Raw genomic sequence first — 20,333 nt, forward strand, 5'->3', positions numbered from 1 at the left:
GGAAGGATCACCTCTCTGGACCTGCTTGTGATGCACTTGTAGATGCACGACAAGGTGCGATTAGCCTTACTGAGTGCTTCCTTGCATTGGTGGCTCATGTCCATCCTGGAGTCAACAATGACTCCAAGATCTCTTTCAGCCACTATGTTGCTGAGAAGGGTATTCCATAGCCTAAAGGTGTGTTGCTGGTTCCTTCTCCCTAGATGCAGCACCTTGTACTTGTCTGTGTTGAATTCCATTTTATTCTCATCCACCCACCTCTGTAACCTGTTTAGATCTAGTTGGATTCTGTCCCTCCCCTCCAGTGTGCCCACTTCTCTAAATAAGCCAAAACTAAAGACAACAAATGACTGTCTTACTGCTAGTTGGCCTTTCACTAAGCCAGGAATACCTACTGCGGAGTAGAAGGCATGACCTCCTATACTGTTAATCTGATATTATATTCAACACTTTGTTATTTCTTGAATGAGCCTTTGATACAGGCACAAACAGAAAAAGGAATAGATGAAAATGCCATTCAACTTAACTGCTCAGATGACTTTTCATTTTTTTATTTAATGTATTTACTTATATGTGTATTCTTACAAAATGAACTATATTGAATATTATAAGAGTTTTGTTTTTCTTTCCCTTAGGCATTTCCTGGAAATACAAATTCTGATAGTGTGGTCCGGCATGATTTGCAGCATCCAGTTATTGCTCGCTATGTACGCATAGTTCCTCTGGACTGGAATGGAGAGGGCCAAATTGGTCTCAGAATTGAGGTCTACGGCTGCTCATATTGTAAGTTTTGTTCCTCATTTTCTATTATACATTTTCTCTTTCTAAATATGGATAAGTCTTTTCATAATATGGATAACCATTAAACTCTGAATATTCAATATCTTTTGGTTAAATAAATTAAGACATTGTAAGACTGTTAATTATATTGCCTAGGGCTGCATGAAATATTTATTGTAACCTTAGGTCTGAGTCACTAGTTAGCTCTTGGGGAGATGCTATATTGGAATCCACGATGATACTGCTTTGAAGTATTTTTTTTTAAACTTTAATATTGCTTTTATTGCTTTGAAGTATTTTTTTTTTAAAACTTTAATATTGCTTTTATTGCATGATTCTGACCAGAACAGTTCAGAGTTTGAAGTGAAATAATGTGTTGGGCCCTGAGGGAATGGATAGGGAAAAAGACAGAATTTGTTAGTTTGTGTTAATGATAACATGCAAGGCTTAATAGCAAATAAAAATCCATTAAAGATGCCTTTTATACATCTAAATATATCACACATTTTGTAGAGATAATCCTTGGATGCATATATGATTAAGGCATATAGATTTGTGGTGTAGTAGATATTACAGAAATAAAAGGTCAAACATAAGGTTCCTCCTCAAGAAAATTACCAGAAATAAAAATGTTCATAGGGCCTTATGTTCTCTGTTCTTTTATGACACTTTCTCCAAGTGTGAGCCAGTAATTTTCAAATAATTATCAGAAACCCAGTAGCTATAAATATGTGCTCTATTCAGGGAACACAGTATTAACTGTGTTGGAAAATACCATAATGAAATGTCTGCTTGTAAAAAAAAAAAAAAAAAAAGTCAAATTCTTGTTACCAAGATGAGTTGTCTTTAGAAGCTACAGATGCATCCACCTTTCATGAGCAAATGCAAATGAGATCTCTTAATTAGCAAACTTTGGAGAAATTATCTATCAGTCTACTTCTCTATGATTGATATTGTATCTATTATCATTATTTCTGAGCTCTATAATTCTTATCAATACATAACAATTAGAAAAATAAAAAAGGTGGGGTTAAATTCTAATTACAATCACAGGTATGCTTGCATATTAATTTTAGGAGAGTGACATATAAAGAAGACTAGGAAAAATTAAATTAATGTTTAGTGGTCCTCATAATTTTAGGTTTGATTTGGATAGACAGTAGGGATTACATTTAATATTAAAATGAAGAATAGATGTCTTCCTTCATACGGCAGGTGACTGACACCTTATATGTTGATGTCAAGGTCAATCAGTCAAAGGACAGTTTTTCTAGTAGCCTGATAGATGTGAGAAATACTGTCTGTGAATGATTAAAGTCTTCACTGAGGGATTACATGATCTGCAATCTGTGCTTCACAAATGCAGTAGTAGTTTGGGTTCCTTTTGATACCCTGTTGGTGACAGAGAGAGTTGTATCGGTCTCACAGTGTCCTTAGATAGTTCAGTAAGGACTACATTTTTCAAGCTGGGTCAAATCCAGGTTTTTTTCTGAGAACTCTGAGTATTTATTGATGTGATACTTGTAGGGACATCAGCATTGTCCTTGGATGCCTTCCAGTGCATCACAGAATCATAGGAAGGCCTGTTAATAGCGTACACTTGATCCTAGAATAGGTCTGAGGGCTTCAGCTGAAATAGTCTTGAGTACTGGAGATACTGTTGTAAAGGTAAATTATAATGTGAGTATAGGTAGGGCATGTTTGTGCCATATCTAATTGTATGGGACCCCCATGGCCAATCTTGCTGACCAGGGGTGGGGTCCCCCACAGCAAAACTTACCAACTGGTGAGTGGCTGTGTTGCTCCCAAAAACGGCCACAGCCCTCCCGGAAGTGGCCATGGCCTACATCTGGAGCAGGCACTCCCCAACCAGTGCTTGCAGGGGGGCATGGGTGCTTCTGCCTGCCCTCTGCCCATCACCTGAGTGGGGACTGTGGCCTGACAGGGGTGTACCAGCACTCTCACCCCTTACGCATTGCCATTGGGCCATGTAAATATTTCACTTTAGTCATATACTTTTCAAAAATAGGAAGAGCTGTGGTTACATCAAATCTGCAATGTGATGCATGTTAGGGGTATGCGAAGCTTCAGTCACTGATTCTATTCAGAAGATATTTGGATCAATTTGGCGACCAAATCTCTGAATCCAAATTGAATCAGGAGACCCATTAATCTCTCTGAATTTAATTGGAAGTCTCCAAATTGATTTGAAGAGATTCAGAAAGATTTGATAATTCATCCATAGATGCAACTTATCTGGGTTTTTTGGTACCTCGAGGTCCAGGTGTGCGGCTCATGAACACTCAGATGGTAGGGTGAATGGAGCACGGCTGGGTCCTCTGCATGCTTGGCAGCAGACCCAGAAGTGGACCAAAGCATGCAGGATCCCCCCCCGTTCCCCAGCTCAAAGACTGGTGCCTCCTGGGTCTGGGGAGGCGCCTGCCCTCCCCCCCCACAAGCAATCACTGAGTTGAGGGAGCATGGGAGGGGGTCCCCCACATGCTCAGTGGCAGACCCAGAAAAAGACCAGAAGTACTTCTGGTCCACTTCCATGTCTGCTGCTGAGCACATGGGGTCCCACCCATGCTCCTGTGGGATTTTCATAGATTTCATAGACATTAGGGCTGGAAGGAACCTCAGAAGATTAAGTCCAGCCTCACCCAAAGGGCAGGAAGTCAGCAGGGGTCATAGGATCCCAGCAAGATAAGCATCCAATTTGCTCTTGAAGGTATTCATTGTAGGTGCTTGAACCACCTCCGAGGGCAGGCTGTTCCAGACCTTGGGGGCTTGGACAATAAAGAAATGCTTCCTTTTGTCCAGCCTGAAATGGTCTCCCAGTAGCTTATGACCATTCGACCTCGTCATCCCTTGGGATCTGTCTGCCCCACCATCTCAGTGTTCATGAGTCACACCTGGTACCTTGAGGTATGTAGAAAAAATATATAAAGTTGCATCTATGGCTGAATCAGTAATTTTCTGAATCCGAATTGAATCTTCGGATTCCACCATATCGAACCAAGACAGTGATCTGAATCAGCTAATCGAATCACTGTCTTCCGAATTGGGCCGAATCTGAATTTACTACTGCCGACTTCACACACCCCTAATAAATGTTTCCATTCTAAGGGAACCTATTCTATGAATTGAAGTAGATGCTTTGTTGTTTCAAACTCTCAACCAAGATCCAACTTCTTATACAAATTTGAATAATTTTAACAGGCAAAGTGCATTTTAATAACACAAACAAAAAATAAACCCTGTGATCATTGGTGAAATATTTATTGCTGAAAGTAGCATTTTCTGATGAAGTGGCTGGACAAACTACTATAGCTACATACTAAGATGCTTTTAGAGCCTTAAAGAAAGTAAATATGAGACATAATAAAACACAGTTCAGTGACAAAAAGATATATATTTGATGAAAAGTTGTTTTCCTGACAGGTGTTATACCTCTGAAAGTGGAGAAAAGGATCTTCTAAGGGAAAAAAATGTTTGGACATAAAAATATTAATAAAATTCACCTTCACAAAAGAGTGGAATGGGAAAGTGTACTGGGTCTTTTTTGAGAAAAGTATTGCTGAATTCATATTTTCAATAGTGACTCTTTTCTTCAATTTTGTTATAACAATTGTAATATTTTATATTTATTCTGTATAGTGTCTTCAATCCCAAATGATCCTAAAATTCAGGTATCACTTTAACCACCAATGAAATAGCAGTGTATGGTGAGGGCTGTGCTAAACTATTATATGTGGCTGTTGCACCCAGCTCTGGGGTGTCTCACAGCCCTCCCCATGCATTGTTATATGCGGCTGTTACACCCCAGAGCTGGGCATCTATCTGCCATTCCCATGCACTGGTGTATGAGGCTCTTGTACCCCAGAGCTAGGGCTACTCCATGCCATGCTTCTGTGGCACTGGGGGAATCTCTTGGATACCCCTGACCACATGGCTGGACCAGGAAAAATTTCCAGCTGTAATCCCAGCCCAAAAAACTGTCCAGTTCCAGGAAAACCATAAAACTAAAAAAAAGAGCGAGGCATGGCATGGGGTGGCCCAAGAAAGATTTCAACCTCTAATCCCAGCCCAAAAGAAATTCCTTATTTAGTACAGTGGGCATGGGGGGACTGTCAGTGGCAGCCTGGAATGCACAAATCATGCTTTGGACTGGGCAAGACTCTGGCCAGAGATGTCCAGGAAAGTCCTCTGGTGACACACAGGCATGGTGTCAAATGGCCTAGAAAGGATTTCAATCAGTAATCTCAGCCCAAAAGCCAGGTCCTTATTTGAGCCCATATACTTAGTACAGCAGGCATGGGGGGCTGTCAGTTGGCAGCCTCACAGAAACAAATTTGGCTTTGGGCCAGGCAAGTCCCTTGTCAAAGATGTCCAGGAGAGTCCTCCAGTGCCACAGTGGCATGTTGTGGGGTGGCCTAAGAAATCCTTCTTAGGCCACCCATAATCCCAGCCCAATCCAGCCATAATCCCAGCCCAAAACAGGTTCCTTATTGAAGCCCATATACTTAGTACAGGGGGCATGGGGGGTGGGGGTGTCAGTTGGCAGCCTAGCATGCACAAACCGCGCTTTGGACTGGGCAGGACTTTGGTCAGGGTTCTTTGGGACAGTCCCCCAGTGGCATGGACAGGAAGTGGGTGCGCCCTGCCCTGGCTGGCCACCAAATCATTGCCAAGCCTGGTCTTTCTCCAGTCTTCCTTGCCTCACCCCCACCTCGCACTTTTTGACAGCACCTATTTTAACATCCAAAACTGAGGTTCTTTTTGAGCTAGGCACTCACAGACTTTGGGGATTTGCCTAGGCACTCACAGACTTTGGGGATTAATGGAGTCGCCAACACTACAAGGTGACAGGAAAGCTGCCCATGCCAGCACTGTCCCCACACCCTTTGCCACCCTTTGGTCCCATGCAGCCCATCAGGCTTTCCAACGGGGATACATGCCAGGGGTTTCACACCTCATTTGTCAGCCTTGCTGGGGTGTTTGTTTTAGGGTGACCCCATCTGTCACCCAGGCAGTTCCCTCATTGCCAGGACAGCTCCCCCTGACACTGACCACAGTAGCAGACCATGGTAATGCCTCCTCATCTCTCCAGAAACAATTGTCGACCCAGGACTGACCCAGATGTGTCCAGCACTGGAGTTTAACAGCCACATTTAACAGTGTATGGTGAGGGCTGTGATAAAATGTTATATGTGGCCATTGTACCCAGCTCTAGGGTGTATCTCAGCCCTCCCTATACACTATTATATGTGGCTGTTACACCCCAGAGCTAGGACCACCCCATGCCATGCCTCTGGCACTGGGGACTCTCCTGGGCACCCCTGAGCAAGTGGACTGGCCCAGGAAGAATTTCCAGCTGTCACCCCAGCCCAAAAAACAGTTCCTTATTCAAGCCCACATACTTAATATAGTGTGCATGGGGGGATGTGAGCTGGCAGCCTGGCATAAACAAACAGCACTTTGGGCCAGGCAAGAGATATCTGGGTGAGGTCCCCAGTGGAAGAGAGTCATGGTGTTGGGGGAGGGGAAAGAAGGTAAGGAGGATTTCCATCCCTAATTCCAGACCAAAAGAAATTCTTTATTCAAGCCCATATACTTATTACAGTGTCAATCAGGCTACTCTGTGGGCCATGCAAGACTCTGGTCAGAGGTGTCCAAGAAAGTCCCCTGGTGGTACATGAGCATGGTAGATGCAGGATTTTAATTTACATATTATTTGGTAATAATACATAGCTAATGAAATTCTCTCTCTTTAGAATGTGTCATTCATTAATAAGAAGCTTTTGTTGGGGATAGATTGGCTTTGAAAAAGGAACTGGGAACCATGAATGAGGACCTGAGAATTAAAGGAAGAAACTGCAGCTTCATGAATCCTAGCCTAGCCTTAGCGTTGGCCATCAGAACAGTGGATGGTGAGAAGGCGAGTCACTGCTAGTCAGGGGTCCCTGCCCCACACCGCCAGGGGCAGTGAGCGGAGTGGGGGGGAGACCTGCATGGTGCAGATGTTCCTTGACCTTCAGTAGTGGCAGGCAGTTTGAAATTCAGGAAGCAAACCCTAGCATGTGGCCTGGGGCACCCCAAAACAGTGGACGGTGAGAGCAGGCCACTCACTGTGAGCATGGGGTCCCCCACAGTCACAGGCCTGGGCAGAGGGAGGACTGGCAGGGAATTTTGCAAGTGAAATGTTCCTGGGACCTCAGAAATGTGTGTATCTGGGGGGGGAGGTGACTGATGAACATTGCAAATAAAGTGCATGGCTTGCCAAGTGCAAGTCCCAAACATAGCACTGGGCAAGAGTGCAATGAGAGAACCCTAACATATTGTATTGGGTGCATGTGATATGGGTTGGGTGGCTCTGGGTAATTAATCATGGAATAGGCCTTTGGCATACCAGAAGGTAATGCAGGAATGGGGATTTGTCTCTGTGGTCTGCTAGCTAGGGCATGGATTCCTCTATTCCTAATGGGGTAAGCGACAAGAAAACAATAATATTGCGGCCATAGAGCAGTCACATCACAGAAGTCTGCTTCTAGAAGAGGAAACTATATGGTTTATTGAACTGTGCTGGTGTCTGTTCAAACTCCTGGGAAGCCAGGTTCAGAGGTCTGCCTCAAGGCACAGACTGATGAGAGCTGTAACCTGAGCTGTGGGGGAACAAGAATTGACATGCAAACAGGGTTACTGTGAAATGCTGATAGGACAATGCACTGTCAGATTTCAAGTCTTTCCCCCAAAAAGCAGGCCCAGAGTCCTTGAACTCTGTGGCATAACATGACAAAATCATGTCTGACTGTAGCAGAGCACTAGGGTGCTCGCTACTGGTAATAGTAATAAGGACAGCTGCCAATCAACAGGGCAGCACAGGTGAGGGTTGCCGGGGCAACTAATGTTGGTCATCTGGCTAGAAGGGGGCAGGGCCTGGCCTTTATAAGCAACCAGGCTGAGGCCAGAGCCAGTTCCTTTCTGGCAGCCTCAGGAGCAGGAGCTCTGCAGAAGAGCCCAGCAGAGCAGAGACTAGCGGTGCAGCCTGAGCACCTGAGGGGCCGCAGCATGGTGAGGGTAGAGAGAATCCTGGCAGAGATGCCTTTGCAAGAGGGCCAGTTTGGGCCTGGACCCTTATGTTATAGCCGGTAGGCCTATTTTGAGTTAGAGCCAGTTGGCTAGTAGTTTGCTTTGCGGTAGGGCTGTTTGTGCGAAAACCAGAGGACCAGGTGAGGCTGTAGGGGTGTGAGGCGGCCTCATGGGAGCTCCCCAATAATCCGGGAGTTCCTGGTGCCCCGTAAGGGCACAGCAAGTGGTGCCAGGGCAGCACAGCGATTGGCGCCATAGCTGGCACAGCAGGTGAGCGCCAGAGAGGTGCGGGGTGTGGGGTGTTGAGACCCCAGCCCATGAGGGCGGTATTTTGCCCAGTAGGGCGTACGACCCAGGAGAAGGGTCAGGGGCCAGGCACGGCTACGGGACACCTGAGCCCCCAAGTGCGGGAAGCGCGCAAGTTAGGCCCGAGAAGGCAGTTCTGGGGGCCAGGTAAGGCTAAGGCCACCTGAGCCCCAACCACGGGAAGCCCTGAGTGTGGGCGTGAAGCGCAGGCAGCACGGCATAGGCCCCAGAGAGGGCACGAAGCACAGGCAGAGCGGCATAAGCCCAGAGGGCAGGTTAAAATAAGAGGCTCCAGGGTGAGTGACTAGCACCCTACTGACACTAAGTCGCAGAGAAGGGCAAGCATGCGGTAGAAGTCCCAGAGAGGGGCAGGCGCGTGAGAGTAAGCCTGGAGAGGGGTGGACGTGCGGATAGGGGCCTGACCGATAGGAGCTCGACAGAGTCGAGTGCGCGACTAGAGGCCCGGAAAGGGCAAGAAGGGGACAGAAGCCTGGGAGGGGCGAGTATATTGGGTCCGTGTACAGAGAAACTCCAGAGAGGGAGTGCGTGTATCGAGAGACCCCAGGTGGGGGTGAGCATATGACATGAGAACGTCCGGTACAGCTGCGAGGCTTGGGGCATGCTAAAGGGGAGGTTGGAGGCACGCATAGCCCTTAAGGCTGGGGTGCACCAAGTCACCCCATATGGAACAGGGAATAGTTCCAGCATAACACCGTGTACGAGGGGATCAAAGGCAGCCTCCCATATAGAACCAGATATCATCAAAGATGTGGCAGGCGAGATAAGAGGGTGCTGGATTGCCTACTTGGCATGGTAGGGGGGTGCTGAGGGACCCTGGCCGCCCCTGCGCCCCGCCCCATGACACTGACTATATGAAAATAAAAATAAATAAAATTGCTCAGTCAAAAAGAGTGTGATCCCTGACTTGTCACGCTTTGGAGTGGCACTTACTTCTAACCCACGGCCCCTACCCTCCCAGCACTGCGACTGCCCTTCACTCCTAACCTGCATCCCCTGTCCCCCAGTCCTGCTGGTGCCCTTATCCAGGGCCCCAGCCATAAAGCACCTTCATTGAACGTCGGTGTGCTCTTAGAGAGTGTGCCTGTTTGCATGGCTCGGGAGCGCAGCTCCCTACCGGCTCAGTTAAGAGGGATCCAGGGGGCTTCCCCTCCAGATCCAGCTCATCTACGTTAGTCCCTCTGCCCCACTTACCTTAGAGGGTTCAGCTGCTGCTGCCCCCGCTGCTGCTGTGTTCGCCTCTGTTCCAGGTCTGGTAAGGGGGCACACATGCATGCGGGACACACGTGTGCCTAGATCCCTCCTCTCCCCACTGCTCCTGGCTCCTGAGTGCTGGGAGCTACATCAAACTGCAGCTTTTAAAGGCCGCAGTTTGAAATTCCCACTGCTGCCCCAACAGCCAATCAGGCACTCCAGTCTTACCGGAAGTGTCTGCCGGTGTTCCCACCCCCTACACTCCCCCGCTGGGGGAATCCGGTGCCTCTGGAGCCTATCCCAGAGGGTTAACCTCAGGGGTACTCCCTGGCTTGGCGGGGACAGTTCCCACTAGCCCTCCCCCTGTTTGCATGCTCTGTTCACGTGGCTCCGGAGCACACCTCCCTACTGGCTCAGTTAAGAGGGATCTGAGGGGGCTTCCCCTCCAGATCCGGCTCAGCTGCATCGGTCCTTCTGCCCACTTACTTAGGGCTGCCCCTGCTGCTGCTGCATTTGCCTCTGCTCCAGGTCTGGTAAGGGGGCACATGTGCGTGCGGGACACATGTGTGCCTAGATCTCTCCTCTCCCTGCTGCTCCTGGCTCCCAAGCCAGGAGTCTATATTGTAGACTTTTGTCTGTAAGGTTTTGCTTTGGGTAAAAAATTCACTGGGATTAAATATTTTCTTCATTCTTGTCCACTTCTACAAATTCACTCTTAAAAATGCATGGGAAAGTTGAAAGTTCTATTAGGCACCCAACCTCAACCAACCTACCTTTACATTTTAGTTTCTATGAAGTGCATGGTTTTATACTTATATAGATTTTTATATTATATTTTACAGTAATCATATTCACAGCTCAGCAGTTGCAAACATAGCCTGATATTCTGTCCTCCTGACATTAAAAGTACATGCCTGAATACTCGCATCCAGAGTATGGGCAGTAGGGGAAATGGACTGTATAACTTTTTGGTAGCAGAAGTTTAGGGATCTTTTTAAGTATGTACTCTATGACAAATTATGTTTTTCTGATAACATACTCTAGCTTTTTGATGCAGGCTTTTTTTTAAAAAAAGATAATTAATATCTATACTTTTTTTCCTTGGAGGCACTAACATTTTTCTTGTAGGAATTTTCCCCGGCCTTCTAAGCCAAGATATGGCCCTTCCCTTCACTGGTTTAGTGGTCATTGTTTGAATATTATCTTTCATTCCAGAAGTGGTTGCATATCAGTGATGTTTTATGGATGCAAAACCCTACAGTAATCACTGTCAAAATCTTCCTAAAGTCAATGAGTGTTTGGAGGGAGCAAGGATTTCAAATTTACCACACAACGTTATAAAATGCTTTTGATACATTGACATTTAAGTTGCTATATCAGCGTAAATAATTTCTATTGTACTTAGCCATAATGAATCCAAAGAAAGGCATACATTACCATGTATTTCATACCAGAAGCTAATATTCATCTATTAGCTTTAGGTACAACCAGAAATGTAATTAGCGCTGAATGAAAATTTTCAGTCAACTTTTTCCTGATAAATGAAAAGACATTCAGTGACTTCTGGTGATCCATTTCTATGTTACCATTTCTTTCAGGAAAGAAATAACCTTAGAATACTTTTGAAAGCATGTAAAAGGTTCAACATTTTTTAACAGAAATGTTTATTTTTTGGCATACAGTGACTTTTTATTTTGAAATGTCCTTTAACTTTACTTTAAGAAAAAGAAAAATTAAAAATGTCTTAAGCTAGAAATGGAATATTTTAATTTTCTTATAAAATATTTCAACCTGCATGTCTGTATCTATGTATGATGACATCAGCCTTTTTTCATTTTAAGAACAGCAGACTAGTATTTCTGTAGGAGTTTTATTTTAGATGCTTTGCTGTAGACTGAGAAACATGAATTTAAGCCTCCTTCCTAACTTATACTACAGGCCACACCAGTTAACCAAGCTGTGAATATTATGCAAGCAAGGGAGCCAAAGTTACCAGATGTGATGCTACACAGCTCTCTTATCAGTCATTGCCTATACAGGAGACCCTTGTTATTTGCAGGGGATATGTTCTAGAGATACCCGTGAATGGGGAAATCTGCAAATATTGGGATCCGCAAATAACCCAGAATAAACAGGCTGGATAAATAGGATAAACAGGCTGGAGACACTTACATGGCGCATGCCCCCAGTTGCTGGGGGGGCACGGCTGAGCTGGTGGCTGTGGGAGTGTGGCAGCAGCGGTGGGAGCCCAATAGTGGCTGTAAAAGTACATCACTAGAGTGCTCCATGAATATTCAAACCCATGAATAGTGAGGGTTTCCTGTAGAAACTAACATATGTTACTGTACTACCTGATATGCCATTCAGGCTCAGGTAAACTTTTCAACTTTTTAAAAATTTAAATTTCACTGTATAGATACCAGCATTTTGCATTACCATATAATGTATAATCAAGTAGTGTAGACAGTGTATTTCTTACACATTTCTTTTAGTGCCATAAATATCTGGACTAATAGGAAAATGAAGTACTTTTAGTGCACAACAAGGCTGACAGGTTTCAGGCATATACAACTGAAAATAGCTGTTTTTTCTAAAATAGATAGCTGCAGCAGTTCACATGGTTTTCAGTATTAATTGTAGGTTATAAGGATTTCTTAATATTTCTTTTATGTAAACAATTACTGTGGTTGCCAAAATAAGTTATTGGAATTGATAGGAGAGCTATTTGTGAGACGGTCTCTCTATTCAGCTATACTCCCCATTATGAACATCAAGACAGTTTTCAAGTCCACTCTGTGTCTGGTTTTCTTTTTAAATAATTTTCAGTAATATAGCAAAAAGTGGAATGTACAGTATTTTTCCTCAAATATTGTTCAAGCTGTTATTAAACATAATTACTTTTCTATACTGATTGTATCTGAATCCTTAGATGGGTTCTTAAATTGCACATCAAATACAGAAGGCACATGCATTACTCAATAAGAGTTAATTTATACTTTGTGCACCAATTGATGTGGAAATTATCAGGGCAAACCATTGCAAAAACAATGGTTTTGATTTCTAGCAATGTAACTGTACACAGGAGGTAATTTGAAGCCTTATGTCATTCTATTGGATTAACTTTTTGTAGTTTTTTTTTTTATATGGGAAAACTGATGCTAAATACTGAAGTCAGATTTGTGTACATATACAAAAAAGACTTTTATTCTGAAGATATGGACAAATGAATTACAGCAAGCTGAAAATGGAGCTGGACACTTGAGCCTGCTGCTCCATTGTAACTGGCTGTGTATTTGGTCTTAGCTGTGTAAGAGTGGACACAGATATTCAAGGAGGTTAGTGGGAGGCTAGAACCAGTTAAAAATGACCGCCCAATTGAAAGTAGGTTGTGATGGGGTGGGGTCTGGCAGGGGGGACTTGTGGGATTGAGCCAAGTAGGGTCCAGGGCAAAATTGGAGGGATTAGGGGAGCAAGCAAGAGTATCAAGGGGGTAAGCAGGATCCATGGGAATGATGGAGGTGATTAGGATGGTATGCAGTATCTGTGGGGTGGAGGGATTGGTTGGGTCTGAGATGGTTTGGGTTCTTACAGGGACTGCATGGGGGTTGGGGGTGGGGGTTGTCTCCCCTAAGCCTAGGAATAGGGGCTATTGTTAGCCCCTGCCCCCTACCGCCACACAAGCAACTCCCTCCATCCTGTCCGGCCACCCCTCCCCCAGTACCAACTTACTTGTTTGGCTCCCAGCACTGGCTAAAAGCTTGTAAAAGCAGCACCAAGAGCAGCTTGCAGGATGGGGGGATTTGAGGGCCAGGGGAGAAGGCAATCTACCTGGTCCATAGGGGCTTGGGTGGTTGTCCATCTGGGAGTGGGAGAAGGGGCTGGTGGGGTGGGGGGCTAAAAAGAGGCCAGTACCAGGGTGGGTGAGTAGGACAGTTAAACTGGTTTAGCAATGGCCAGCCAAATTTAAGTTAGACTACCTAAGAGGTAGGGTTAACTTAGATTGGGTTGGCCATTTTTAGACCAATCTAACTGTCCTGAACTGCTTACAGGTCTCACTTTAATCCACCTAAATAGTGTAAGGTCTGCACCTAAGTTAGGTTGGATGGCCATTTCTAACCTAATCTAACTTCCCCAAATATCTGTACCTAGCCTAAGTGAAAGACAAACTGTGGTATGTTATCCTATTTTCACTTGGAACTAAATTATCAAGTACATAGGGTTAAGTTTTCACTTAATATGGGGAGGGAAGATGCATATGGATAATTATTACAAAGAAGATTATGTGCAGTAAGTCTACATATAATTTTAAATGATCAGCAATCGCTATGAAATTCTCATAACTTGCATCTGGAAAAAGAGGTGATATTTCAAATACTTTGCCAATTTTGTGCTATCTTCATATTTTTCAGGAATCATGTGATAGTTCTGTCCGGATGGCTGATGATATTGAATAGGATTGGTGAACAACAATTCCCCATAAGAGCTCTTTTTATAAATTCTTCATACAATGATAATTTTTTTATTTTAAACATTTTTTCAAATCTTAGAGTTAAGAATTTAATATGAACTATACGGAATTTGCTCTCTTTCTGTCATTAGATACATCTAGATCATCAGAATGTTATACTGTACTGGATTTAAATCAAATGGCCTACAGGCCTTTTAATTATAATAGGTCAATACAGTAACCTTAATCAGTTGAATTTACTTAATCAAAAACTATTTGAATTGTTTCTGGAAGGACTTAATTTGCCTAAATCATATTGCTTTCTTATAATTATGAAACCATTCCTTAAGTCAACTGTTTGCATTCCATGTCTTTACTCCATTCAGTAGGTAGGTTGTTAAATTGAAGGAAGCTTGTTATGGGATCATAGGATTGTGGGGTCTTTTGCGTTTGGTGGGGGGAAGGGTTACCTAATCAAGTATTAATAAACAAGTTACCTTTCAACATTATATCTTTGATTTTTTTTTCCCCCCTCCAATAGAATTTGGCTTGATTCTTTTCAGCGATGTAAAGTTGGGCCTTTTAAACCACCAGCAATATATTATTTGTAGGGACAATATTCTATTTGCACATAACAAATAAAATTAGGTCTTGATCATTTCCACTGTGGCAACCATCAATTTTTAGTTCAGTGATGAATTCATTTTTATGATTGAGGTCTGACATAGAATTATACCTACTTGGCTACAATTTTTCTTGTGTCAATTTATTTGCTCAGCTCTGCTGTCAAGGTTTAAAAATAACCTGTGTTCTGAAAATGTATAAAAACTTTGTTTCCTATTCCTCAGTGATGGTTTTCATTTTTCTGAAAATAGTCAAAGACAACATACCTGAAGCAAGTTCAGCTATTCAAGCTCTTTCTTTTAATTTCTTTCTTTTTAATTTTCAAGTCTATTCAACATTCATGAATATTACATGGTAACAGTTCTAGTTATATCCAGGTCTATAGCTAAAGTCTAAACTGATTCACTGCAGTCAATGGAATCATTTTCATCAGTGACTTGGATGTGGGTGTGAAGTGTACTCTGTCCAAATTTGTGGATGATACTAAATTGTGCACTCTCCAGAGGGCAGGGAATGATTACAGGCGGACCTGGACAAGTTAGAAAAATGGGCAGTACACAATAAGATGCAGTACAACCAGGACAAGTGCAGAGTGCTGGTGCCACAATATCCAGCACATCTACTGGCTGGGAAGTGACTCTCTCAGCAGCACAGAAGCAGAAAGGGATCTTGGAATCATAGTGGACTCCAAGATGAACATGAGTTGTTAGTGGGAGGAAATCATCAGCAAAGCTAACTGTACTTTATTATGCATCAGTAGATGCATGACAAATAGAACCAAGGAGGTGATACTTTCCCTCTATGTGGCATTGGTCAGACCACAGTTGGAGTACTCCATCCAGTTTTGGGTACTTCAAGAAGGATGTTGATAGATTTGAGAGCGTCCAGAGGATGGCCGCTTGTATGGTTAGAGGCTTACAGGAAAAGCCCTATGGGGAGAGACTAGGGGGCTGGATCTCTTCAGCCTCTGCAAGAGAAAGTTGAGAGGTGATCTTGTGGCCACCTACAAATTCATTAGGGGAACAGAGCAAGGGATTGGAGATATTTTGTTCACCAGGGTGCCTGTTGGGGTAACAAGGAACAATGATCACAGACTGACACAGAACAGATTTAGGTTACATATCAGGCAAAACTTCTTCATGGTAAGGGTGGCCAAAATCTGGAATAGGCTTCCAAGGGAGGTGGTGTTCTCCCCTACATTGAAGGTCTTTAAGAGAAGGCTGGATAGGCATCAGGCTGGAGTCGTCTGACCCCAGCACTCTTTCCTGCCTAAGCAGGAGGTTAGACTCAATGATTTGTTGAGGTCCCTTCCAACCCTAGCATCTATGAGTCTATGAACTGTGATTCACGCTCCCTGAAAATGTTGCCTATATCTTATATAGGATTTTTGCCCTCATTTTAAAAATAGGAAAGACTAGCTAGTGGAATGGGGGAAAAAAGGGTGACATTGCTTATTTTATAGAAGAGAAACACACTTGTTCTAAATTATAGTATAAAGTGTATGGTAGGCCTGTTGAAAGTCTCTGGTAAAGGTAAAATGGAAGAAAAACAAAGGTGGTGCTCTGTTGTATGTCAACTGTAAACTACCAAATCTGGGAAGAGATGGATAAGGGTTTTTTCAAACCATTACTTTGAAGAATCCAAATTGAAGGACCTCATGCTGATAAAGGACTTTAATTACTGTGATATCTGCTGGGACAATAATAAAGCAGTTCAAAAGTAGTCTAGCAGTTTTGGGAGTGTTTGGAGGGTACCTTTGGTACAGATGGTGGAGAAGCTAACTAGGAGGGAAGATCTGACTACAGATCAGTGGTCAGTGACCAACAAATAATAGAATTCATCATAAGGCATAGAGTAGGTAAGGTAACTACTAGGGTGGAAGTGTTAGATTTCAGGAAGGCCAACTTCAGCAAACCCAGGCATTTAGTCAATGACGCACTGTGGAATAGGAGATTTGGTGAGATGGGAGCCCAGGAAGGGTGGCTGTGCCTTAAGGAAATGATCCTTTGGGCACAGAGGGAGACGATTCCAATGCGGGAGAAAAGAGGGAAAAGGGCCAAGAGGCTTCCTTGGCTGACCAGAGAAATCCAGATCAGCCTAAGGACAAAGGGTGGGGGCATATAGGCAGTGGAAACAGGGAGAAATTACTAAAGAGGAGTATGCCTCCTCAGCTCATAGTTGTAGGGAGGCAGTTAGACATGCCAAAGCTACCATGGAGCTGAGGATGGCAACCCAAGTAAAAGACAATAAGAAATTGTTTTTTAGATATATAGGGAGTAAAAGGAAGGCCCAGGGTGGAATAGGACCACTACTGAATGGGCAAAAGCAATTGGTGACAGACAGGGGGGACAAGGCCGAACTCCTCAATGAGTTCTTTGCCTCAGTCTTCCTAAATGAGGGGCAAGACAAGTCTCACATGGTAGAGAGGCAACAGCTGGGCACCAGACTACCAAGCGTTGACCTGAGATGTTGCAGAGTCACTTGGAAGGACTGGATGTGTTTAAGTCGGCAGGCCCGGATGAGCTCCATCCGAGGGTACTGAAGGCACTGGCTGATGTCATTGCACAGCCACTGGCAAGAATATTTGAGCGCTCATGGCACACGGCAGAGGTCCCGGAGGACTGGAAAAGGGCCAATGTGGTCCCTATTTTCAAGAAGGGGAGGAAGGAGGATCCAGGCAACTATAGGCCAGTCAGTCTCACCTCCATCCTTGGCAAAGTCTTTGAAAAGAATATTAAGGCTCATATGTGAGGGCCCAGCAGGAAAAATTATGCTAAGGGGAAACCAGCATGGGTTCATAGCGGGTAGATCATGCCTGACTAATCTAGTCTCCTTTTATGACCAGGCTACAAAATACCTCGATGCAGGAGTAGGGGTTGATATCATTTACTTAGCCTTCAGGAAGGCCTTTGATACGGTATCCCACCCCATACTGGTGAACGAGTTAAGAGGCTGTGACTTGGATGATTACAGAGTCCAGTGGGTAGCAAATTGGCTAGAGGATTGTACCCAGAGAGTGGTAGTGGATAGGTCGGTATCGACCTGAAAGGGAGTGGGTAGTGGAGTACCACAGGGCTCAGTCCTTGGACTGATACTCTTCAATGTCTTCATCAGTGACTTGGACAAGGGAGTGAAGTAAACTCTGTCCAAGTTTGTGGATGATACAAAACTGGGAAGAAGTGGAGACACCAGAGGGCAGGGAACAACTGCAGGCAGACCTGGATGGGGTGGACAAATGGGCAGAAAACAATAGAATGCAATTTAATAAGGAGAAATGCAAAATGCTGCACCTAGGGAGGAAAAATGTCTAGCACGCTTACTGCTTAGGAAATGACCTGCTCGGCAGCATGGAAGCCAAAAGGGACCTTGGAGTCCTAGTGGACTTCAAGTTGAACATGAGTCATCAGTGTGATGAAGTCATCAGCATGACAAACAGAATCAAGGAGGTGATACTTCACCTCTACCAGGCACTGGTCAGACCGCAGTTGGAATACTGCTTGCAGTTTTGGGTGCCACACTTCAAGAGGGATGTGGATAACCTGGAGAGGGCCACTCATATGGTTAAGGGCTTGCAGGCCAAGCCCTATGAGGAGACACTAAGGCACCTGGACCTCTTCAGCCTCCACAAGAGAAGGTTGAGAGGTGACCTTGTGGCTGCCTATAAATTCATCATGAGGGCACAGAAGGGAATTGGTGAGGCTCTACTCACCAAGGTGCCCCTGGGGGGTCACAATAAATAATGGCCATAAGTTAGCAGAGAGCAGATTTAGACTGGACATTAGGAGGAACTTCTTCACAGTTAGAGTGGCCAAGGTCTGAAATGGTGGTGCTCTCCCCTACCCTAGGGGTCTTCAAGAGGAGGTTGGATGGGCATCTGGCTGAGGTCATCTGACCCAGAACTTTCCTGTCTATGCAGGGGGTCAGACTTGATGATCTATTGAGGTCCCTTCCAGCCCTAACATCTGTGAATCTAAATTTTCCCCTACTAATAGGGATAAATTGATTGAGAACGTGAAGGTGGAAAGCAATTTGGGTAAGAGTGATCATGAATGATAATGGTCAAGATCCTAAGGAAAAGAAGGAAGGAGATCATCAGAGTAAAGACATTGGACTTTGGAAAGGAAAACTTTAGATAATTTAGGGAGCTGATGGACATGGGAGGCAACCCTAAAGAAAAACAAAATCAAGAACAGCTGTCTGTGTCTTAGAGCATGGTAAGGGCAGTGGAGCAGGCTATCCTGATGCAAAGGCAGGACAGAACGGCAGGAAACCAGCCTCACTAAATAGCAAAATCTTTGATGAGTAAAATTTTAAAAAAGGAATCTTAAAAAAAATAGTAGAAACTTGCCCCTAGCACTAAAGGTCAGTATAAGGATCTTGCAGGGAAAAAATCAGAAAGGCCAAGACACAAACTGTAATAAAGCTAGAAACAGATATAAGAGGCAAGCAAAAGGTGTTCCATAGGTACATTAGCAATAAGGGGAAGACTAAGGAAAATGTTGACTAAATTAATGGGGAAGGCTATCTAGTAATGGATGATACACAATAAGCTAAGATAATCAATACCTCTTTTTTATTTTGTCTTCAAGAATAAGGTTGGTTATCAGATGAGAAGCACAGCTTGTAGCAAGGCTGGGGAGGAGATAATCAGTCGAGAGTAGGGAATTAACAAGTTAGAGATTATTTAGAGAAGATGCTTATGTTCAAGTCTGCAGAGCCAGACACAATTTATCCTAGAGTGCTCAGGGAATTGACTGAGCTAATTACACAACTATTGGATATTATTTCTGAGAACTCGTGGATGTCAAGTGAGATCTTGGATAACTGGGAAAAGGACACATATAGCAATCATGCTTTAAAACAGTGGGGGGGGGGTAGGGGGAATAGAGGAAATAAGAATTTTACAGATTGGACTGTCTAGCTGTGATACCCAGAAAAATTATGTAGTATATCCAGAGGTGGAACTAGAGAGGATCTGATGGTGCCTCCCCACCCCCGCCATCATTTTCAGAGTATTTAAATTTGCCCCTAAGAATGCTAGATGTGCTGCGGAGAATGTTACACAGAGGACCCATAGGAGCAGCAGCTGGGGACTTTCAGTCCCTGAAGCAGGTAAGAATCCCCCTCTCCCTCTGCACCTTCCAATCTTTTCCCATCCTCCCCTCAACCAGTCATAGCAGCCACTGTCCCCAGCTATCCTGGGGGCTGAGGGAGCTCCAGAGCTGCTCCTCTCCCACTAGCTGGCCCATTCAGGAACTGGGCTTAGCTGGGGACAGTAGCAGCAGCAGATGAGTCACTCCTCTGACTGGTCATTCTGGGTGTTTCCCACCAGCATTGGAGTAAATTCAGGGTGGGAGAACCTGCCTGCTGCCACTGTCATTGCTGCTTTCCCAGATGAGCCCAGCTGGAGTAGGATAGCTGGATCTTCCCCACCCTCAAGGCAGCTAGAGACAGAGGGAACAGTGGTACTGGTGGGGGCAAGAGAGGTGCTGCTGGGCTAAGGGGGGGGGGAAGTGGATATGAGAGGCATAGGATTCTTACCTGATTCATGGAGTTATAATTCATGGCTGCTGCTTCCATGGCATGATTTGCACATTCCAGTGAGGGGAGTGTGGGAGAGGTTGAAAGTGAGAGCTGCAGCATTAGTGACACATTACAAAATCCTTGATCTGTTGGCTACAAAAGACCAACTCACAGGATCATAATAGATTCTAGTTGATTGGAGGTGATGTGAAGTTACCAATAAAATCATACATGCGAACTTTGAGTTATGGATGGTACTGGTCACCTTAGCACATGCACACACATGTACTCACTCATTCAAACCCATGTAATATAGTATGTAGTGACTGCTGTACTGATTGTGAGCACTGGT

At 44.4% G+C, this 20,333-nt stretch overlaps 1 protein-coding gene across 1 annotated transcript in view; it reads left to right on the top strand.

Moving 5' to 3' along the window:
• Window positions 1-20,333, top strand: part of CNTNAP2 (contactin associated protein-like 2) — a 1,403,431-nt gene that overhangs the window by 369,166 nt on the left and 1,013,932 nt on the right. Inside the window, exon 5 of the mRNA XM_019535795.1 lies at window positions 636-783. Within this exon, the coding sequence (XP_019391340.1) occupies window positions 636-783 (148 nt within the window). The remainder of the gene's footprint in view (window positions 1-635; window positions 784-20,333) is intronic.

Source organism: Crocodylus porosus, unplaced genomic scaffold (assembly GCF_001723895.1).
Source record: "Crocodylus porosus isolate Cpor-Errol unplaced genomic scaffold, CroPor_comp1, whole genome shotgun sequence".
NCBI classification, from domain to species: Eukaryota; Metazoa; Chordata; order Crocodylia; family Crocodylidae; genus Crocodylus; species Crocodylus porosus.